This window comes from Pituophis catenifer, unplaced genomic scaffold, assembly GCF_029215685.1.
Source record: "Pituophis catenifer annectens isolate HBS135680 unplaced genomic scaffold, rPitCat1.0.hap2 SCAF_1, whole genome shotgun sequence".
NCBI classification, from domain to species: domain Eukaryota; kingdom Metazoa; phylum Chordata; class Lepidosauria; order Squamata; family Colubridae; genus Pituophis; species Pituophis catenifer.
The window spans coordinates 338,389,718-338,413,766 of NW_027256881.1; the positions used below are offsets into that span (position 1 = coordinate 338,389,718).

The following is a 24,049-nucleotide window of genomic DNA, read 5'->3' on the forward strand; positions in this document are numbered from 1 at the left end:
CAATAATTAGACAACTGAGAACCAATTGTGCTCATAAGTTGAGGGTTACTGTACTATCTTTAAACATATATAAGAAATATATTCCAGCAGTATCTAAAATGATATTAAAAGATCTAAAAGTATGTAAAGTACATCTGTGTAGCAGGAGCTTGGCTCATTGAGGACTGGTGGTTCTTGCTGCTGGGCAAAACAACAGCCACATGTGCTGTGGCTATGCTATAAATGGCATTTCGTCTGTAAGCAGCATCTGGAACCAGGCTGGGTCTAAGTGAGCAGGATATTTGCTAATCAGAGGGAGGATCCTTTTCATTGTAATCTGCAGAAGACGAGGAAGCAAGCAGCAGAGAATCTCCCCCCAACTTCTTTGCAATTTCCTCCCTGCCAAAGACTGAGGCATTTCCATTTAGGATCACAGTGTTTGTCTCCCACTAATCAGCCGTGAAGACATGAGAAGGTGCCTTACACTCACTGATAAGAGTAAATGGTTGAAAATGAAGGAATGAGCAAAAATGCCAAAAGTTACAGGCTTTCTTACTGCTAAGAATTGGTGTCTTTAAAGGCTGCCATGGGGGGGGGGGTTTGAGGGTGTGTGTGTGTGTCAGAATAGTCAAAATGTCCGCCACAATGGTGCAATCAAAGCCTGACTCCCTTTTTTAAAAGATGCAATAAATGTGTAATAACAAGAGGAAGAGACACAGCACAGAGACAGTCAAACAAGAGATATCTCAGTCCACAGAAGGACAAAAGGGGACCTAGTTTTCTGGAGAGTAAAAGTTGAGGGAAGAAATACTTGCAAGTTTGCTTAGATCAGGGCTGTCAAACTCCCAGCCTGTGGGCCAGATGCGTCATGTATGTCACACATATGCCCTCAAGCAGTGGTGAATGCTTGAGGGCTCCTGGATTGGAGCTGAAAGGCAAAAGGGAGCAGAATGCCCCCTCCCACATGTTGGGGTAGACCAGGTGTCTCGGTAAACACTTAATCTTTCCCCTGGCTTAAGCTGACGAAGGGAGGAGAACTTATGGCTCAGAAGGTTAATTCAACTGCCTAACATGCAGGAAGCCCAAGTTTGAATCCAAGTAAGGGTATGGCTAGCGGATGAGAACTAAAAAGCTTCAAATAGATCTATACTAGTCTCCCTTTATTTCTTTATCAGCAAAAATATAAATTTTATATCTATATCTCTATCTATCTATCTATCTATCTATCTATCTATCTATCTATCTATCTATGCATCACATATATGGGGAGGGGATTTCCCAGTTTGGTTCAGTTGGAGTTGGCAACCTGAAATGGACAAGGGGGCACTGCTGAGGATTTATGTCAGTGTTTTTAATTGTTCTAAAACATCTATTAAGGGTCTGTGTGGGCTGCACTGCACACTGCCAATTCCTTGATTTAAAGGGGAATTATTGTTGTCCCCAGAAATTATCATAGAAGGGAAGAAAACATCAGTGGCATCATGCAATAGCTGGAAAGGGGGAAGGGAAGGAGAGGAGGAGAGGAAGAGAAGGAAAGGGAGAAGAAAGGAGAGGAGGAGAGGGAGAAGGAGAAGAAGAAGAAAGGGAGAGAGAAAGAGAAGGAGGAATTGTAGGAAGTTAGCACCCACCGCTCTCCTAGGAAAATGAGGTATTATAGGAAATAATAAAAGGGCAGGAATATTTCCCCTAAAAGGGAGGCAGAAACTCATCCCCCCACCTTTGTCAATGGGCCATTAAGGCCTGGGCCAGTCTATTCTACATAACAAAGATCTACCTCCTTCAGGCAGTGCCATATTACATCATTCATTCATATTACATTCATTACATCATCACCTAGCAAGGCTCAACCAAGCCTGGGACACAGACAACCTACAAAATTACCCCTGCATGGGAATTGAAATGGATTGGTATATGTATATGCAAATACAAACAAGATATGAAAAAGATGTTAAACTACATGGTTTTTACTTAGAGAAGACTGAGCTGGATAAGATACTCAAAGGAACAGAGGATAAATTAATTTAAAAATGTTATAATTTTTTTTATTGAATATAGAATTAGAGGAAGAACAAGTAAAAGAAACAATGATAGCTTGGGCAAAAAATTTTGGACATTAAATTGATTTTGATAAATGGCAACAATTATGGAAAAGAAACTATAAATTAACAATGTCCACTGCATACAAGGAAAATCAATATAAAATGTTTTACAGATGGCATATGCCCCCTGAGAAACTGGCAAAAATGTTTAAAGATAAATCAGCTAAATATTGGAAATGCCACCAGTTACCAGATTCATATTACCGTATGTAGTGGACATGCTCTGAAGCAAAGAACTATTGGAATAAAATTAAGTTATGGTTGGAGGAAATGATACAACGTATGGATTTAAAACCAGAGCTATTCCTATTGGGCATTTTACCAGAGAAAACTAGTAAAGATAATATATATTTGATTATACATGTAATAACAGCAGCAAGGATTGTTTATGCACAAAAGTGGAAAGCAGAGAACATACCTTCAGAGGGAGAAGTAATTAAAAATTTTTTAGATTGTACAGAAATGAACAGATTAACTATGATGATAAAAGAAAGAGAAGATTCAGAATATTTTAAGATATGGAATCAATTTTACTATTGGTTAAAAAAAGAGATATTAATAAGTTTTAAAAGAGATTTTTTAAAAAATGTAACTAGAATATTATATTAGTGGAAAATTTTTGTAATAGATTTGGTGAGAACGAAGATAGAAGAGATAAGAGAAGAAAGAAGTTTTTGGAGATAACACCGAAATGTCACATGAAGAAAGGAATGGTGTATTAAATGTTTGTTTGTCTTAAAAAATAATATATTTTTTTAAAAAAATAAACTTACCCCTGCATGGCCCCATGGGAGTCTGATGACCAATCAGAACAGAAGCTCAAATTAAAAGCCCAACGGAGGGCATAAAACCCAGGCAGTCTAAGCATCTCTGCCTTTTTGCCCAAGACCTCAAAACCATGTGGTCTTGTCCACCATTAAACCATCTTTTCAAGCAGTCTCCATGTTTCCAGTGTCTTTCTTCCCCACTTGGAATTGAACCCAGATGGACATTTCTTCCAACAGAATAAAAGGGTCTGTCTGACTGTGCAACCAATCACAACAATAATAATAATTGAGGTGGCCAAATCTCTTTTTTTCCTCTCTCTCTCCAGGCTTGGGCACGGGAGCGACGGGCCCTGGGATCATTGTGGCTTTGAACCGCTGTTCTCCGAATCCATGCTTCCCAGGGGTCACTTGCACCAGCACCCCGACCAGCTTCCATTGTGGATCCTGCCCTCTGGGTTACACAGGCAACGGGACTCACTGCACCGACATTAATGAGGTCAGGATCGGCTGCTGCTCTGGACAAGTGACCTTACCACCAACCAGGCGCCTCCAGAAAGAAAAGGCTGTGATTGGGGAGTGGCGGGGGGGGGGGGGGGCTGGCTGTTTTGCAGCGTTAAAAAGAGCCTTTCTTGGATCCAAGCCAGACTTTTTTTTTCCTCTGGAAGAAAAATAGGAAAATTCTGAGTGCCCTTTAAACCAGGAGATTGTGAGTTCTAGTCCGCCCTTAGACATGAAAGCCAGCTAGGTGACTTTGGGCCAATCACCAGGAGACAGGGAGTTCTAGTCCCGCCTTAGGCATGAAAACTGGCTGGGTGACTTTGGGCCAATCACCCGGAGCCTGTGAGTTCTAGTCCCGCTTTAGGCATGAAAACTGGCTGGGTGACTTTGGGCCAATCACCCGGAGCCTGTGAGTCTAGTCCCGCTTTAGGCATGAAAACTGGCTGGGTGACTTTGGGCCAATCACCCGGAGCCTGTGAGTTCTAGTCCCGCCTTAGGCATGAAAACTGGCTGGGTGACTTTGGGCCAATTACCCGGAGCCTGTGAGTTCTAGTCCCGCCTTAGGCATGAAAACTGGCTGGGTGACTTTGAGCCAATCACCCTGAGCCTGTGAGTTCTAGTCCCGCCTTAGGCATGAAAACTGGCTGGGTGACTTTGAGCCAATCACCAGGGGACTGAGTTCTAGTCCCGCCTTAGGCATGAAAGCCACCTGCACACTATTCTGGAGAATCAAATTCTGGAAAACATGGAAATTTTTAGCTTCCCAGCCAATAGCATCCCACCCCCATTTGTGGACCAAAGAGATTCAAGATGGCTTTAAGCCAGGGGTCTCCAACCTTGGCAACTTTAAGCCTGGCGGACTTCAACTCCCAGAATTCCCCAGCCAGCTGCTGGCTGGGGAATTCTGGGAGTTGAAGTCCGCCAGGCTTAAAGTTGCCAAGGTTGGAGACCTCTGGCTTAAAGCTACTTTATAATCCTTTCAGGTGACTGGGGTCCAGGTGGGCACAGCCTGCCCGTGTCAGAAATGCCCACTCCCAACAGGGCATCTGAATGGTGGGTGGACAGCAAAGCCACAGTTGCCCTCTTGGTCCCCCAATGAGTGCCTCTTCTCTCTGCAGTGCACAGCCAACCCCTGCTTCCCCAGAGTCCGCTGCATCAATACCGAGCCCGGTTTCCACTGTGAGTCATGCCCTCCTGGCTACAGAGGGCCACCGCTGAAAGGAGTCGGTTTAGCGTTCGCCAGGGCCAAGAAGCAGGTAACAAGGACCTTCTCTCCGCTGGGGCGAATTTGTAACATTGGCAGCGCATGCAGGCAGTCCTCAACTTACGACCGTAAGTCATGTCGGTCGATAAGTGGGTCACCACACAGGGGTGGGCTTCAAAAATTTTAGCAAGGGGTTCTCTGCCCGGTAGCTGGGTGGGCATGGCCATGGTGGGCGTGGTCTAGTCAGCCTCCTGCACCACTGTGGAGGGGAGCGTTTTTGCCCGCCCCGAGCTCCGGAGACTTTTGTTGGGCCTCCGGGAGGGTGAAAATGGCCTCCCCAGGCTCCAGAGGCCCTCTAGAGGCCGGAAACGGTAGGCCCGTTTTTCGCCCTTCCCGAGCCTCTGTGTGTGCTTACCTGCATCCAAAACAGGCTGCATGGGGACTCCTGGGAGGGGTGGGGTGGGCGGGGCCAGCCAGGAGTGGGATTTGGTGATTCTCTGAACTGCACAGAATCTTAGCTAGAGGTTTTCCCGAACCCCTGCGAACCCCCAGCAGCCCACCCGTCACCACATGGCCGCTACAGATTTTATTACCATTTTTGCAGTGGTTGTTAAATGGATCCGTTGAGTGGACGGTTTCTGGCAAAAAAATGCAAATTGTGGTCACTGAGGGATGCTACAAATGGCCACAAATCTGAGCCAATTCCTGAGCGCCCGTAATGTGATCATGTGACCTTAGGGGGCAGGCAGCCGTTCAAATTTCAAATATGAGTTAGAAGTAGCCCTGGGGAGATCTGTTAGCTATGGGGGTTTTTTGCCAGAAAATAGAAAGAAATGCTGATTTTCAACAAAAATGTCATGCATTACAATCACGTAACGGTGGGATGCTGCAAAAGGCAATGCCAATTGGTGGCTGAGCACCCAAAATATGGTCACATGATCACGGGGAGAGGGTTGGCCTGCCTATTGAAACTTTGGGGGGATTCATTGTAATCTTGAACAATCACTAAATTTGAACAATCGCTAAATTGAACAATCACTAAACGATCACTAAGTCATAGATCAGGTCGTCCTTGATTTACAACCACAATTGAGCCCAAAATGTTTGTTGCTAAGTGAGACAGTTAAGTCTCACTTTTGCCCCCATGTTACTCCATGCTACAGTTGTTAAGCGAATCACTACAATTTTTAAGTCAGTCACATAGTTGTTAAGTGAATCCAGTTTCCCCATTGACTTTGCTGATGAGAAGGTCACAAAAAGGGGATTGCATGACTTCGGGGACACGGCAATCGTCATATATATGAACCGTTTGCCGAGTGTCTGAATTTTGATCATGTGATCATGGGGATGCTGAAACGGCCCTAAGTGTGAAAAAATTTCAGTGTGTAACTTTCAGTGAATGGTTGTAAGTCGAGGACTACCTGCATGATGCTCCCATCATTGGATCCAGCCCTTCCTCCTGATCCCTGTGTGTTTGTTTTGCCAAAAAGATCTGTAATGATGTCAACGAATGCGAGGAAGGGACTGCCAGAAACTGCGTGTCAAATTCCATCTGCATTAACACTCCGGTAACTATTCTTCACCATTCTGTCTCATAACTTCTCAGACCTGGACTTTATTGCCTCCAGAGTGGGTGGGGAAAAATTGGACCAGCCTTCTCCAACCTGGTGCTCTCCCCCTCCCTGATGTCTCCTTCCTTCTCCTTGCAATTTGATCTTTGTGGGTTGCTTAGCTTTCCAAGATTAGTGGATCTCATCTAAGAGCCACCAGCTGCAGGCAAGTCTCCTGACTCACTGTTTCCATCGCCTGGATGTTTCAGAGGAGAAGGGCTGGTGTCCGGCCAGCCATACTGACTTAAACATCCTGTTGTGTCTTGTGTTTGGAGGAGCGTCAGAATGCATTGTCACCACGTTTTTGTATTTACCAGATGAGCTTTTATTTTTGGATTTTCAGTCTTTCCGTAGCTTGCCAAGTTTCTTATCAGTAAGCTAACTGCGCATGTCCACATTCCTTCACTTTCTTTCTTCTATCTTTCTTTGTTCTCCTGCCAACAGATCCGGCCGCAGAGAGGTGGCCGGCAGGAACGTTGCCAAAATGTAACTATTTAGATTAGTGAGATGTTTTATTTTCTTTATAACAAATAAATGAGTTTTTCTTAGAAAAATATATCTTTGGGTTTATTTTCTTAATGTATACTTGCAAGGAAAAGTCTCGATCCACGTCTCTAAATCAAGGTGCGATTACCCAAAAGCAGAATGGGATTAATTAGCACCCTGACATGCATGTCCCATCGTAAGGTGGGAACGGCTTCCAGAGTTGGACGTGCGTTCATTAAAAACCCGGAAAAGAATCTGAGTTTGGGTTCCATTTGAGCATGTGCTGCAGTCAGGGTGGATTTGATTTAAATCGAGTTGATTTAAATCACAATTAAAATCATGATTTAAATCACTAGTAAAAAGGCTTGATTTAAATCAACTCGATTTAAATCATAATTTTTAAAGAGCAACTGTCATCTCTGCTACTCCTTTGACCCACTGTTGACTCACCGATAGTCCCAGCGTTGCAGAATATACAGCCTCATGCTACATAGCTAAGCTCCATTTCATGCTGAATAAACCAAATTATTTATGTATCTTAAATAGAAAACTATCTTACGATAGATTTTTACCCCAAAAGTTTTTTATTAAAATAAATAAGATAAAAATCAAAAAAATCCGATTTAAATCAAAAAAATCTGATTGTTTTGATTTTTTTAAAAAAATCATTGATTTTTATCCACCCTGGCTGCAGTGGAGCCAGAGGGATTCTATGAATCTCAGAGCATTACCACCCTTTGGGATGCTTTAAACCAGGGGTGTCCAACCTGGGCAACTTTTAAGACTTGTGGACTTCAAGTCCCAGAATTCCCCAGCTAAGCTTGGCTGGCTGGGGAATTCTGGGACTTGAAGGCCACAGGTTTAAAGTTCCCAAGGTTAGACTCCTGTGCTTTCAATAAACAATTATTGTTTTAAATAAATAACCAGTAGAATGGCTTGCCTCCAGAAGTTATCGGTGCTCCAACACTGCAGATTTTTAAGAAGAGATTGGACAACCATTTATTTCTAATAGTATAAGGTTTCCTGCTTGATCAGGGGCTGGACTAGAACAGGGGTCTCCAACCTTGGCAACTTTAAGACTTGTGGACTTCTGGGAGTTGAAGTCCACAAGTCTTAAAGTTGCCAAGGTTGGGGAGCCCTGGATTAGAAGACCTCCAAGGTCCCTCCCAACTCTGTTATTTTGTAAAGGATGGAAAAGATGGAGAGAAAGTGAAGGTGGAGAGAAGGTCTCACAAGAGTGAGCTGGTTTCATCCAGCTTGTTGTGGGGAGAAGACGAATGTCAATCCAGCTGGTTGACTACCACGTTTCCTCCTGCAGGGCTCCTACAAATGTGGGGCATGCAAGAGTGGCTTTGAAGGGGACCAGAGTTCCGGCTGCCGGGTCAAGACCAAGCGACGTTGCCCCAATGGTCAACCAAGTCCTTGTCATGAGAAAGCAGAGTGCATTGTCGAGCGGGATGGGACCCTCATCTGCCAGGTGAGTTGGAGGCTTTCTCTGGAAGTTCCCCACCGACTTCCCAAACAGGCCCAAGATTTGGGAAACGGATGTTGTAGTTTCTCAGTTGCAAACGGTGGAAAGGCCTGGATTTGTTTGCTCAGAACCTGTTTTACGCTGGGGCACACTCTGTGTCCACAGTACAGAGTGCCTTTGAGTGCAGACGATGTCAGATTCCAGACAGTAGTAGTAATTTATTTTAGGAAAAGAGGAACGTTAAAGCTGCTAGCAATGGAAGAACAAGCTGTTGACCAAGGCAGGTTGCAAGGTGACACACAAATTCCTTGTCTCTGTTAGAGGTAGAGGCTAATCTAGGACAGTGGAGTTCTTGGTGCTCTCTGAGCTTGCTTGTTAAATTTAAATTTACCGACAAAGAAATAAAGGGAGACTAGTATAACTATTTCAAGCTTTTTAACTCTCATCAGCTAGCCATACCCTTCTGGGATTCAAACCTGGGCTGCTTGCATATTAGGCAGATGTATTAACCTCTAGGCTATGGGCTCTCCTTGCTTTGTCAGCTGTACCAGGGGAAAGATTAAGTGTTTTTCCGGTCTATCAGGGCAACCTGGTCTACCCAAATATGGGACGGAGCATACGGCTTCTGCTTTCTGAGCTTAGTTGTTTTCTTGCAGACGTTTCACTACCCACCAGGTAACGTCACCAGTGCTACATGTTACCTATTGAGCAATGAAATCCAATGTTACCTGGATGAAAACAACCAAGCTCAGAAAGCACCAAGGATTCCACAGTTCAACCCTGAACTACAAATATTCTCTTTTCTTGGTAATTCAGGACTTGATCGAGTCATTGTTCCCACGTGATGGTGATAGTGTTATGACCTAGGCTTCCCAAAAGCACGAAGCCGACTCCTTGTCCCGATTATTTATTTAGTTTAAAGAAAATTCCTCTCCAGCAAAGTTCTGGCCAACAGTTGTTCATGAGATTTCACAACTTACAGACCTTTATGAGGCTTGGAGAGCTGCCAGGCTGATATCTTCCATACCGCCACTCTGTAGCAGACAATACTTGGCAAGAAGTCAGGAACAGATCTTCACTCTAATGAATTGAACTAATTGTTTCCTGCAAACTCCCCTCCCCTTTCGCTCCTCTTTATTCCCTATGGGAGGGGCCATTCACTGTCCACCTGTGGCTTTACTCCTGAGTTGACCCTTGTTTCTTAGCTGTTCCCTTCTCCTGGCAGCTCTGTGCATGCGCACACTGGGAACAGGCTCCAGCTGTTCTTCTGCCCCACTGACGTCCGACTCCGAAGGCAGCTGATAACTGTCAGACGGCCCTGGCCCCCTCTCTGCTTTTGACGCAGAGGCCTCCTCAGAGCCTTTCCCAGACTCCAGGACTGGCCCATGTTCCTCCCCAATCTCCTCACTGTCCGAGTCTGCCACTAGCTCTGCTGGCCGCTGGTGGGCCACAACAGATAGTGAGGATGAGTTCAATTTGGTCCCCCTTCCCTGACAGGAATTTCCCATATTGAGGTCTGCCTCAATTTAGAGCCATTTTTTTTTTCTTGGGAGGCGGTGGCAAGGATAGGCATTCACGATTCCTTCTGCTTCTAGTGCATCGTCGGGTGGGCAGGAAATGGCCACATTTGTGGAAGAGATACTGACATTGATGGGATTCCAGATGAGAAGCTTCCTTGCAATGATGAAAAGTGCCAGAAGGTAAGAGACCTCCTTTGAGTTAGGGTTTTCCCTCAGCCCATGGTTTCATCCGTTTCTCCTGCTCTGGTGGGGAATCCAAAAAAGAGGCTGAGACCTTAGAAAGAGTCCAGAGAAGAGCAACAATGACGATAAAGGATTTGAAGCAGGGGTGGTATTCACTTACCTTCGCTACCGGTTTGCAAATGTGAGCTCACGTGGGCGCTCGCTTTGTACGCAACACCTCTGCATATGTGCAGGGCCTTCTGCACATTGCAGGACCATCTGCGCATGCGCAGAGCGTCAAAAACGGGATGTGATGATGTCCGGGAGGGTGGGCGGAGCCTCCCACAATCGCCGTTACCGGTTTGCCCGAACCGGATAGAACCGGCTGAATACCACCGATTTGAAGGCTCTATACTATAACAGTGACGGCTAACCTTTTCGCCACCAAGTGCCAAAACTGGAGTGCACTCACGCCGGAGCGCTGGCCAGCTGCTCTCATCCAGGTTCCGGTGCACACATGGGTGCCACGCAGCTGGTCTTCCGGCACACATGCGCACGCCAGAACCTGGAAGACAGCAGCTGGTCAGTGCCCATGTGCATGACCAAACCCAGAAGAGCAGCTGGAGGTGGTGCGCATGCCCACAGAGAGGGTTCTAAGTGCCACCTCTGGCACGCGTGCCATAGGTTCGCCATCACGGTACTATAAGAACAACTGAGAGAACTAGGTATGTCTAACCCAGTGTTTCTCAACCTTGGCAGCTTGAAGATGGATGGACTTCAACTCCCAGAATCCCCTAGCCAGAATTCTGGGAATTGAAGTCCACCCATCTTCAACACATCAAGGTTGAGAAACATTGGCTTAACCTATCTAAAAGAAGAGTGAGTGGGAGCATGATAGCTGTCTTCCAGTACTTGGGAGGCTGTCACAAAGAAGAGATTTATTCTCCAAAGTGCCAGAGGGCAGGACAAGGAGTGATGGGTGGAAGCTTGTTAAAGAGAGATCTAACCTAGGAGGAGAAATTTTCTGACAGTGAGAGCAATTAATCAATGGCTTGCTTCCAGAGTTGTGGGTGATCCATCCCTGGAGCTTTTCAAAAATAGACTGGACAACCATTTGACCAGTATTGGTATAAGGCAGTGATGGCTAAACGTTTTGCCGTTGCGTGCCAAAAGCGGGGGGAACGCGGGGGGGGGATCGCGCGCGTGCGTGCCCACACCCATATTTCTATGTGCCCCGCACATGCGCGCATGAGCGCCCCATGCTCCCCCCACTTTTGGCACATGATGGGATGGTGGGCTCGGTAGGCCTGTTTTTTGCCCTCCCCAGGCTCCAGAGCCTTTCTAGGACCCTGGGGAGGACGGAAATGGCCTTCCCCACCCCACCCATTTCCGGCCACGGGGGGGGTGGGTGGGAAGGCCGTTTTTGCCCTTCCCAGGCTCCTAGAAAGGCTCTGGAGCCTGGGGAGAGTGAAAAATTGGCCTCCCCCCCCCCCGTAGAGGCCCTCCGGAGGCCGGAAACAGCCTGTTTCCCGACTTCCAGTGGGCTCAGAGGGCCCAAAAATGAGCTGGCCTGCGCACACATGCTGAACTAAGTTCGCCATCACGGGTATAAGGTCTCCTGACATGAGCAGGGGGTTGGACTAGAAGACATTCAAACTCCTTCCAGTCCTACGATTCTATCAGTGAAGCCCACTTCAAGGCAGGGGAATAAAAGGCAGGGAGATAAGTTTGGGAGGCCTCTATTTCATTAGTGTGATCTTTGTTATTTTGGGGCAGAGGAGAAAAATCACAGAACAACTGATACCATGGAGAGAAACATAGACATAGAAGCATCACCTTCAAATTTGTCCTGCATTGGTAGTTCTGACTTACGACCACAATTGTGACTAGAATTTCCATTGCTAAGCAATGCAATTGTTCAGTAAGTCGTGCTCAATTTTACAACCTTTTCTGCTATTAAGTGAATCACTGGAACTGTTAAGTGAATCGCATGATAATTAAGTTAATTAAAAGTCAGCATCGGGGAAATTTGGCTTCCCCCATGGACTTTGCTTGTCAGATGCCTGCTGAGAAGGTCGCAAATGGCCATCACATGCCCCGGGATGCTGTAATCATTGTAAATACAGGCTGGTTGCCGAAAACTTGAATTTTGATCTTGTGAATTTGGGGAATTTCATTTCATTTTTCATTTCATTTATTGGATTTCTATACCGCCCTACTCCCGAAGGACTTAGGGCAGTGAGCAGCCACAGAATAAAACACATAAATACAAAATTTAAAAACAGAATAAAACCGAATTAAACAATTTGGCCGAGACAAATTTAAAACACCCAATAATTTTAAAAACAAATTAAAATTTACATTTTAAAGGGGAAAGATTTAGGCCAGGCCGGTTTGATGGAATAAAAAAGTCTTGAGAGCGCGACGGAAGGTGCGCAGATCCGGGATCCTCCGTATCTCCGGGGGGAGCTCGTTCCAGATAGTAGGTGCCCCCACAGAGAAGGCTCTTCCCCTGGGGGCCGCCAGTCGACATTGTTTGGCCGACGGCACCCAGAGGAGCCCCTCTCTATGGGAGTGTACTGGCCGGTGGGAGGCTATTGGTGGTAGCTGGCGGTCCCGTAAATAACCAGGTCCTAAGCCATGGAGCACTCTAAAGGTGATAACCAAAACCTTGAAGCGCATCCGGAAGACCACCGGGAGCCAGTGCAGCTCGCGCAGGAGAGGTGTTACATGGGAACGCCACGTCGCTCCATAACCACCCGCGCAGCCGCACTCTGCGCCAGTTGGAGCCTCTGAGTGCTCCTCAAGGGGGGCCCCATGTAGAGAGCGTTGCAATAGTCCAGGCGGGAGGTGATGAGGGCATGAGTGACTGTGCGTAAGGAGTCCGGATCTAGAAAGGGATGCAACTGGCGAATCAGGCGGACCTGATGAAAAATGCTCCTGGTCACAGCCGTCAAATGCTCTTCTAATGATGCAATGGTTGTAATTGTGAGGACAGGTTGTAAGTCACTTTTTTCAATGGTCACTAAATGAATATTTGTAAAGTCAAGTCAAATAACTGTATGCATTAATGACCCAATTCCAACAATAAGGCAATTTTATTCAGTCCTTCTTAAACATTCTTAGAGGAATTCATTGTGCACAAAACAAAACGATTTATGATGATTAAACTCATGTAAACACCCCTGGAAATTAATTTCACATGACTTAAGCATTTCTCTGCTGGTTTTACCAAGATAGGACATCCAAATCCCCATTTTGGAGGTCATGTAAATAAGTCATAGTCTTGTCTTTAGCTTCTTTGAACTTTTTATATGAAAAATTTACCGGCTGTAATTAATTCCGCCGACACCTCTAACCGCAGCAATAACATCTGGAGCAAATAGACCAAATGACAAATGTTGAACAAACTGCCAAGAAAATATTCTGAGGTAAATGAACCTCATTTTTAATTCTGCGCAGGCCTTTCAAATGGTTTCTTTGGGACGGAGTGAATTCAAAATAATAAAACACCAAGAGGCCCAGTTTATTCTTACCACTGCCCCCCATCATAGATGTAAACACCATTTTAAAACTGAAATTGTCTTGGGATATAACTGTTCACAAATAAACAGGTTGCAGTTATAACTATGACCCAACAATTTCCGTGTAATCAAGGCATCCCAATATTTATTAGCAATTAAGTGGGGTCAGAAGCCTTGAGCTGAAAACAGAGTTGAGTTGTGAAGTTTGTTATTTCAGTCAGCAAGTAAAGCTGGGATAAACAAACTTCATGATTATTGAAAGTGTGGAAAATTAAATCCACCTTTCTTAATTCATACCTGTACAATGAAAATTTTGCAGGATGTCTTTGCCAATTAAATGCACTCAATATCTTATACATTTGTTGAAATAAATACAGTGAGGATTAATCAATAATAGCTACTGAGCTGAATTCAGCTTAATCACATTTCTCTTAAACCAAATACTCCAAGAATTCTAAGTCACTTTTATAAATCTGTGTTTTTCAAACTTGGCAACTTTAAGATATGTGGACTTCAACTCCCAGAATTCTCTAGTCAGCAAAGTCAGGATGGAGGCCATGTCAGTGAGATTGAAGCTCTGTGATCCACTCTACCCCCTCCCAAAAAAGGCAGGGCTTTGATTGCACTGTTGTGCCCGCCATCTTGACTCTTTTGACCATATCTTGCAGATACCCCTAGAAGTGCACTTCTTTGATGTATTTCTGGGAATTTGGGTTTTTAAAATCAAATTATTGGCCTCAGTACACTTCTGAGATCAGACTGGAGTAGTGCAGAAATCACAGGAATAAATAAATATTTTAATTCAAAAAATAAATGCCTTAATATTCTTGGCACACACAGACCAACATAGTTCAAATCTAATAACTGAGAAACTATTTTGCCAAGTAATTAAAAGTCAGCATTGGAGAAATTATATCTTGCGTTGACGGCTGGCACTCTCAGGCTAAGAGAAAATATCTTCCAAAAAGTTTGGTTTAGCAGTTAGCGGTTAAGACAACAGGCTAGAATTCAGGAGACTCTGAGTTCTAGTCCTGCTTTAGGCATGAAAACCAGCTGGGTGACTTTGGACCAATCGTCAGGAGACTGAGTTCTAGTCCCTCCCTAAGCATGAAAGCTGATTGGGTGATTTCAGGCCAATCACCAGGAGATGGTGAGTTCTTGTCCTGCTTTAGGTATGAAAGCTGGCTGTGTGACTTTGAGCCAACCCACCTCACAGGGTTGTTGTGGGGAAAATAAAGAGGAGAAACAGTATTGAGTTTGTTCACTTTCTTGACTTAATTATAATAATAAAAAAAAAAATAAAGGTGGGATACAAATTTTTGTTTTAAGTGACATTTCCTCTTTTTGGTCCTTCAGGATAACTGCTTGACGGTTCCCAACTCTGGCCAAGAAGACGCTGACAGGGATGGGATTGGTGACGCCTGTGACGATGATGCTGATGGGGACGGGATAAAAAACTCCGAGGTTAGGACGCCTCCTGACAGTGACCCATCATCTTCAGACCGTTTCTCTCCTGTATTTCCTAAGACCAAAGAATCTTTATTCTAATTTCAAAGTGATCCATTTAGCAGTGGGTGTCCAATCTTGGCAATTTTAAGGCTTGTGTGTTGAATTTATGTTTTACCGACAAAGAAATAAAGGGAGACTAGTATAGATCTAGGGACGCGGTCTTTACAGCGCTCCGGTATCAGTATATCTCCTAAGTACATACAAATTATTTTCGTTATTCTTCCGCTGTAAAGATCAAAATTGTGATATAAAATGAAGAAAATCATTTAATAAAAACTATTAAAAAAAAAAAAGATCTGGGGACGTGGTGGCTCAGTGGCTAAGAGGCTGAGCTTGTCGATCAAAAGATCGGCGGTTCGAATCCCTAGTGCCGCGTAACGGGGTGAGCTCCTGTTACTTGTCCCAGCTTCTGCCAACCTAGCAGTTCGAAAGCACGTAAAAAATGCAAGTAGAAAAATAGGGACCACCTTTGGTGGGAAGGTAACAGTGTTCCGTGCGCCTTTGGCGTTTAGTCATGCCGGCCACATGACCACGGAGACGTCTTCAGACAACGCTGGCTCTTCGGCTTTGAAATGGAGATGAGCACCACCCCCTAGAGTTGGGAACGACTAGCACATATGTGCGAGGGGAGCCTTTACCTTAACTATAGATCTATTTCAAACTATTCAGCTCCTATCAGCTAGCCATACCCTTCTGGGATTCGAACCCAGACTACTTGCATATTAGGTAGATGTATTAACTTCTAGGCCACGGGCTCTCCCTCCCTTTGTCAGCTAATACCAGGGGAAAGATATTTTTGTCATGGCAACCTGGTCTACCCAATTATGGGACAGAGCATACCGCTTCCGTTTTTGCCTTTCAGCCCCAATCCAGAAGCCTTCACAGGCAGTCACTTTTGCGACAAACTATTTTGTGTGTTTGTCTCAAACATTTAAGGCTTGTGGACTTCATCTCCCAGCATGGCTGTCTGGGGAATTCTGGGAGTTGAAGTCCACAAGCCTTAAACTTGCCAAAATTGGACACCTCTGCATTGGAACTTGTACGATGCCTAAAGAGAACATCAACATTTTGGGAACATGATGTTCATGACTTCAGCAGGAGATTTCCCCAACGTATCCTGCTTGCCAGCTTCCCTTGAAACATCTCACTGTGTATTGCAGGGAAAAACCAACATCTCAACAAGCAGGCTTTGTCAGCTACTCCAATTTTTTGCAAAGCCGAGCTGGTTTTCTCGTTTCTTTCCGACTTACGAATCCTTCCCCCTGCAGGACAACTGTGTGTTTGTGCCCAATGCGGACCAGCAAAATGTGGATCTAGACAACTTTGGGGATGCTTGTGACAACTGCCGGAATATTAAGAATAACAACCAGTGGGACAGTGATGGCGACGGATGGGGAGATCTGTGCGACAACGATATGGATGGAGACAGTGAGTTTGGGCTTTCTGGGCTCAGAAAATGGGCCGGTTTAAAATATATATATTTTCTCCAGAGTTTCACAGAGCAAGATCATTACTCTGTGAAACCAGCTTTTCTTGCTTTGTTGAAGATACAGGTAGTCCTCGACTTACGACCACAATTAAGACCGGCAATTACGGTTGTAAAGTGAGTCACTGTTTGAGTGGACCTGATTTTAGAACCTTTTTTGTAGCATTTGTTAAATGAACACTTAACATTAAGCATATCCATTGTTCGTTATGGAGTGCTTTTTTCCTGAAAACCGGAATTAAATGCCGGTTTCCAGAAAATACGTCATAAATCACTGTCACGTGATTGGTAAATATGGGGCTGTTGCCAGGTACCTCAATACTGTTATGTGACTATGAGGGGAGGGGATGACATTGGGATTTCAGAGTCAGGTTATAAGGTTTTGGGGGGGTTCCATTGAAACTATGAATGATGGCTAAGGGACTAGTCATAAATCAAAGTGTCAGGTTACGATGTCGTCTCAAATAAATTGCATTTCCAAACAAATAGTCTTTGATGAAATCTTTCATTTATTGAGCACAACAATCTGTCCCCGAGTCCATCGTAGTCAGCACTGACCTTCTGACCCCAAACCCTCCCTTTCCGTTCCCCAATTCTCTGCGTCTCATTGGCCATCTTCCAAGTCACTCTCCCCATCTCTACTACTTCAGCTCACAGGAATACCCCTCCTCCCATCCCATCTCCTAGGGGATGATATCTTCGGGGAAAATAAGTAGGTGAAGAGTCAAGCATCCTCTTCTCTTCCTTATGTCAGCACTGGAGTGAATGTAGCTTGGAGTGCGGACACAAAGATTATCTCTACCATTTTTATACAAACTATTTTTTGGCTTGCTCTTTGTTAAAAGAAACCTCCCAAATTTATCCAGGCTATGATCTACATAATCTGGCAAGTGTGATGCTGGGGTGCCCCCCCCCAAAAAACTCCCAGCCATCACAACTGAGGCTTAAGAGCAGAGACCCCCATTGGTGGTCTCTGGGCCCAGGAACTCCCCACATTCTTTGCTCCTTATGGTTGCTGTTTCATTTATTTCCTCTTCTCCAGAAATTAAAAATGTCTTGGACAACTGTCCGAGGATCCCAAATAATGACCAGAAGGACACCGACGGGGATGGAGTTGGAGACGTCTGTGACAGCTGCCCCTTCATCAGTAACCCAGATCAGGTGAGACATTGGCTTGGATTCATACAATATGCTACTTTAGTCGCTTAATGATCTAAACAGCTGCACTTGCTAAGGAGAATAGCAGTAGCATTTATATACTTTATAGCAGGGATCACCAACCTTTCGGACCTCAGGGACCACTAAATTCATAATTTAAAATCCCGCGGACCACTAATATGATCCGCCTAATGACCAGCTGGGTGGGCATGGCTAGGTAGTCATGTGACTGAGTGGGCATGGCCAACTCGATGTCACTTGTGCCGAGGGGAACCTCGCCAGCCTCTACTTGCCCCTCCCCTCCCAGCCCCTCCTCGCCTGCCCGCCCGGGTTCCTTAGAAAGCAGTTGTTGGAGCTAAGCAGCCACCACAAAAAAGAGCTGGCAAAACAGCTGGCAAAAATTGGATCTGGCCGAGAAGGAGGTTCAGCAGAAGCACCTCACTCAGGACTAGGAGCATAGGTTTTCCAAGCAGAGGGAAGACCTGCGGGAGTGAAGGCCAGGTACTTGCGCCTGGAGGTTCAGCGGGCTGAGATGGTCAGCCAGTTCCAGGCCATGATGCAGTCCCACTGGAACGAAGCCCTCCGGCTCTTCGCCACCAGTAGCGCTTCCCTCCAGCCTTCACCCAAAGCCCTGTACCAGGAGGCTGAAGCAGACTCCAAGTGGAAATTTCTGTCCCCCTCTGACCCACACAAAAAGACCCCGAAGGAGGAGATTCTCTGCAGCAACACAAACATTCATTGCACGTATTCGGCCCAGGGGCCGTAGTTTGAGAACCCCTGATTTAGTGCAATATAAAAAATGCAAATAATTTTTCTGAGGACCACCAAATTTTTCTCGCCAGTTGGTGACCACTGCTTTACAGAACTCTCTGGGCGGTTTACAATATTTGCATTTTTTTTGTGCACAGGAAACGGTGTCAGAAATGGGTAAAATTCCATGACCTGTTTACATTGCATTCTTTAGAGCAGGGGTGTCAAACTCGATTTCATTGAGGGCCACATCAGGGTTGTGTTTGACCTCGGGGGGGGGGGGGGGCATGGCTAGCTTGACGTCACTCGTGTTGGGGCACCTTTGGTGGCCAAGTGCTAAGGCAGGACTTCCTTCAGACCCTCCCTCCCTCTCATTATAATCTCCTCCCTTCCCTTCCCTCCTTCCTTCCTTCTTTTTTCTTTCCTCATCATTCTTTCTTTTTCCTTCCCCTCTTTCCTTTTTTACTCTCTTCCCCTCTTCCCTTCTTTTTCTTTGTCTTTCCTCTTTCCCTTTCTCCTTTCCTGTCCTGTCTTGGATGCTCAAATGCAAATCCTTCCAATCAAACCTTCCCTTGAAGTGTAAAGGGCTATTTTAATTGGAACTTCATTACTCATAATTTGGGATGGTGCCCTGACTTTTTCATTCTCCTGGGTGAATGAGCCTGGAAAATCCAGCACAGGATAAAATCTTTTGACTTTTGATTGTGGGAAGCCACCTGCTTCAAATCTTTTTGTAAACAACTAGAGCTTAAACAATTCAATAGAAATGTACGTTTAGAGCAAGGGTACGTTTAGGAATCTTAGCCTTTATGGAAAAGATTTTGAAGATAGAAGTGTTGATAGAAGTGGAAAATGTTTCACTTGAAACATTCAAGTATTCCAAGTCTGCATCTGATAAAAGCATCTTAGGGAGGTTTCTAAAGGCAGGGAAATTAAAAAAAAAACAATTAAAGCTGTTGGTTTGAGCTCCGAGGTTGGCAATTTGGTTGCAAACATTTCGGCCCCATTTGCTTGTGACCAAATCGCAACCAAATCGTCAGCCTCAGAGCTCAAACCAACAACATAGCTACTAATCCGAGCTACTAATATTCCAAAGACATTTCAATTCAATTCAATACAATTCAATTCAATTCAAGAGCCTTGGTGGCGCAGCAGACTAAAGTGCTATTAAGTAGCACCAGCTGCCTGCAATTACTGCAAGTTCAAATCTCACCAGGCTCAAGGTTGACTCAGCCTTCCATCCTTTCGAGGTAGGTAAAATGAGGACCCGGTTTGTGGGGGCAATAAACTGACTTTGTATATATAAAAAAAGAACACCGCCTAGGGCCCCCCGAGAGCCCTACTAAGCAGGTATATACAAAAGTATGAAGGCTATTGCTTAACGCATTGTAAGCCGCCCTGAGTCTCCGGAGAAGGGCGGCATATAAATCGAACCAATAAATAAATTAATTAATTAATTAAAACTGTTTTCTACTTTTCGTTACTTAGAAAGATACTGACCATGATCTTGTTGGAGACCCGTGTGACACCAACCAGGACAAGTGAGTTGAAGAATTATCTGCCTTCATTTCACATGTAGCAAGGTTTGAATTTCTGTCTGCATCCTTGCAAGAATAATTGCTCTATGAATCCCTTCTAGCTGGAAGGGAGACAAGAGAGTAGGTAAGTCACACAGAGATGGAGAAAGCAGACTCTTTCGGCAACACCTGTTCCACTGTGTTGGGAAGGCCTTGACAGCTTCAATCACCACACGGGACAGAAATAAAGACCTTCTGTCTATGGAGATTCTCAGTCATCCAGGTCATGGTTGTCCCAAATATGCTTTTTCAAAAGGCAACTGGACTTTGTTTTTAGAATAAAATAACAGAGTTGGAAGGGACCTTGGAGGTCTTCTAGTCCAACCCTCTTCTCAGGCAGGAAATCCTACACCATTTCAGACAAATGGTTCTTAAAAACTTCCTTCTTAAAAACTTCCAGTGTTGGAGCATTCACAACATCTGGAAGCAAGTTTGCCCACTGATTAATTGTGCAGTAAATTTCTCCTTAGTTCTAGTTTTAGTTCTCAGTTCTTCTAAGTTCTGAAGAACTGAACTGAAGAAGCTTCACAGATGAAAAGCGAAACATCTTCAAGGAAAAACACAGTTCAGTTGCCTTTTCAAAAAGAACCTTCGGGATCATGGCCTTCTCATTTCAAATAGGTGTGCCAACAGTAGTAATTGGGAACAATTTAGGGCTGTGATGGCGAACCTATGGCACGCGTGCCGCAGGTGGCATACGTAGCCATATTGGTGGGCACGCGAGCGTTGCCCTAGCTCAGCTCCAGCGCACATGTGCGCACTGGCCAGCTGATTTTGGGCCTTCTGGGCCCAACGGAAGTCGGCAAGCGGGCTGTTTCCAGCCTCCGGAGGGTGTCCGAGGAGGTGGGGAAGGCTGTTTTTGCCCTCCCCAGGCTCCTAGAAAGCCTCTGGAGCCTGGGGAGGGCAAACAAAAATCTACTGTGCCCACCATGCCATCACATGCCAAAAACGGGGAGCATGGGGGGGTTCATGCACGTGTGTGTGGGGGGGACAGGGCGCATTGAATTATGGGTATGGGCACGCATGCGCACGACCACCCCGCACTCCCCCAGCTTTTGGCACGCGATAGCAAAAAGGTTAGCCATCACTGATTTAGGGGATGCTGAACTTGGACAAAGATGTCCCTTTTCTATAATTCTCTTATTTCACTCATCACCCAACTCTAAGTTTTCTTTTCTTTCTTGTTGGCAGAGATGGAGATGGGCACCAGGATTCCCGCGACAATTGTCCTTCGGTGCCCAACAGCTCCCAGCTGGATTCTGACCAGGATGGGCTTGGAGATGAATGTGATGATGATGATGATAATGATGGCATCCCAGATCACAAGCCCCCAGGACCTGACAATTGTCGTTTGGTCCCCAATCCTGGCCAGCAGGACACAAATCGTGAGGACAACATGCTTTCTCTCTCAATTTCTTCCTTTATAGGGAAGCACAAACATGGAACAGTGGTGTCCACAACCGAGTTAAAATAATCCTGGATTTGGAAAAAGGCCATAGTCCATCCCCCTGACCAGTGTAGTATTGACAAGAACAGGGATCTCCAAGTTTGGCAACTTTTAAGACTTTGGTCTTAAAGTCTTTGGTCACCATAGGACAGAAAGCTGATATAAACTTAAATAAGTATATACTACACATTTTGGGAGTTGAAGTTCACAAGTCTCAAAATTGCCAAGTTTGGAGAGACCCTTGCGCTAAAACAGTGTTTCTCAACCTTGGCAATTTTTAAGATCTGTAGACTTCAATTCCTAGAATTCCCCAGCCAGTTAACTTGAACGAAGCATGTCTGAATACAACTGGAAAAGGTTGTTTTCCTACTCTCCCAAAGGGCTGTTGTTGAGACCTTGTGGAACAGCAACTTGGACATTGGAGAGAGAAGCTACAGCTACTTCCAGGAAAAGTTAAGAATACTGGAAGGGTTAATCCAGTGTTCTTCAAACATAGCAGCTTTGAGAATTTTGGTGGTCGAAGTCTACATGTCTTAAAGTTGCCAAATTGGAAAACACTGGGTTAGTCTAGAGCAGAGGTCTTCAAACTTGGCAACTTTAAGACTTGTGGACCTCAAATCCCAGAATTCTCCAGCCAGCATAGCTCTAGAGGATAGGTTTTCTAAAAACACAGACTACTTTAGGAAGTATAGCTGAAGATGTTTGGCAGGTAGAAACAGGAAGAGAAAGAGATAAAATTAAACAGAGAAGGGAAGAACAGAGATCTCCAAGGTTGAGAAACACTGCTTGGAGGCATCTCTACTTTTCCAACCGGCTGTTGGAAAAGTAGAGGTGAAGAATTCACCAGTTTAGGCTAACAGATCAAAGATAGGAAGTTTCTTTTGACATCTAACCCAAACTTCCTTCCTTGTCATAATATTCTACTTCTAATCCTACCTGTTGGAGCTATGGAGAATAAATCCACTCCCTCTTCGTGATGACAACCATTCAGATATTTGAAGCCCTCTATTCTCCCTTTCTTTAACTGAATTTTTCGTAGGTCAACATTTAATCATTCTATGTAGGGCTTAGTTTTCAGACCCTTCAGCATCTTAGGAGCTCTCCTTTGAATAATTTGTCACTGTCCTAAACTGGACTCTCTTCTCTAAATGGGGTCCAGCCAAGACACAGTAGAGGGGAACAATTATTTCCCGCAAACTGGACTTTATTTCTTCTTGTTGCACCCCAAGATAGCAAATGCCACTATCCATTTTCACTTCCAGTCTGTTTTATAAATTCACACAGAGGGAAAAATTAGATTGTAACGTAATTATTTGTACCAGTTCTGTTTTGAGGAAGGGGGGGGAATTTCTAAGTTTTGCGTAATAGCAATAGCACTTAGACTTATATACCGCTTTACAATGCTTTACAGCCCTCTCTAAGCGGTTTACAGAGTCAGCCTATCGTCCCCCAACAATCTAGGTCCTCATTTTACCGACCTCGGAAGGCTGAGTCAACCTTGAGCCTGGTGAGATTTGAGCCGTCAAATTGCAGGCAGCTGACAGTCAGCAGAAGTAGCCTGCAGTACTGCACTCTAACCACTGCCCCACCGTGGCTCTAACGAGAACAGAAAGCAAGTCATTTGCAGGGGGGGGGGAAAGATTTTGATCTGGATTTATTGCACTGTATGACTGTAAACATGCAGGGTTAGGCTGGTGTGTGATGCTTGTGGTCCTAGTTCTGCTTTTGAACCCAGGGCAATTGTGGAAAGCTGATTCCCCACTCTCTCTTCTGCAGGAGACGGTGTCGGAGATGCTTGTCAGGGTGACTTTGATAAGGACCACGTGATTGACCGGATTGATGTTTGCCCTGAAAATGCTCAGGTGACGCTGACTGACTTCCGGGCCTTTCAAACTGTTGTGTTGGATCCTGAAGGCGATGCCCAGATAGACCCCAACTGGATTGTCCTCAACCAGGTTAGCTATCAGCTCTGAGGTTGCTTAGTGATTTCCTGGTGTGCTTGCTCTTGTTTTTGGCCCCGATGATGCTTTGCACTATTGAAAACTCTTCTGGTCCTGAAGAACGACTGCATTACTCTCAAACGTCTATGGAGATTCCCAAAGGTGCTTTTTTCAAGAGTCCAAAAGCTGAAGAAGCATCTTGAATGAGAAGCGAAACGTCTTCAAACAAAAACCAGACACTCCAGTGGCCTCTTGAAAAAAGCACCTTTGGGGTTACTCTCAAATATTCTGATGAAGGGCGAGTCCAGTTCTTCTAGTCTTACACACATCGGAGGCCTTCCCCTCCAACAAAGTACCAAGTGGTACCGAAATTTTCACAGCTGTACTTTCCAGCCAGCACAGCCAATGGAGAGGTTGACAAGGCATTATGGGAACTCTGCCAACCATATGACTGGGAATTCTGGGAACTGAAGTCTAATTCAGCTTCGGGTTGGGAAAGGCTAAGTTTCCGTGATGGGAAATATTTTGATCGGAGGAGCTTTATGCCTTGCTTTGGTGTGGGATATCACTTACCTTCCTGGGTGAAGATGATTCAAGGCTGCTGGTGGTGAAGTCTTGGCTGCAAGGACACCGGTCTGTTCTTCATTCAGTTCATGGTGCAGGAGAAAACCAGGGTCTGGTCTAGGGCAACTCTGTTCTCAATAATTTTGGGAGACTTCCTCCTTTTTCAACTCCCCTACTCTTCTCCAAGTCACTCCCAAGTTGGGGAGTAACCGAGGAGACTTGTGGCCCTATCCAACTAAAGCAGTATTTCTCAAACATGGCAACTTTAAGATGTGTGGACTTCAACTCCCAAAATTCC

At 45.1% G+C, this 24,049-nt stretch overlaps 1 protein-coding gene across 1 annotated transcript in view; it reads left to right on the forward strand.

The window, feature by feature from the left end:
• Positions 1–24,049, forward strand: part of COMP (cartilage oligomeric matrix protein) — a 44,325-nt gene that overhangs the window by 11,739 nt on the left and 8,537 nt on the right. The window contains exons 4-14 of the mRNA XM_070931836.1: positions 3,172–3,341; positions 4,462–4,599; positions 6,038–6,115; positions 7,962–8,120; positions 9,710–9,814; positions 14,677–14,784; positions 16,098–16,257; positions 17,358–17,476; positions 19,712–19,764; positions 20,992–21,185; positions 23,024–23,202. Coding sequence (XP_070787937.1) covers positions 3,172–3,341; positions 4,462–4,599; positions 6,038–6,115; positions 7,962–8,120; positions 9,710–9,814; positions 14,677–14,784; positions 16,098–16,257; positions 17,358–17,476; positions 19,712–19,764; positions 20,992–21,185; positions 23,024–23,202 — 1,463 coding nt within the window. The remainder of the gene's footprint in view (positions 1–3,171; positions 3,342–4,461; positions 4,600–6,037; positions 6,116–7,961; positions 8,121–9,709; positions 9,815–14,676; positions 14,785–16,097; positions 16,258–17,357; positions 17,477–19,711; positions 19,765–20,991; positions 21,186–23,023; positions 23,203–24,049) is intronic.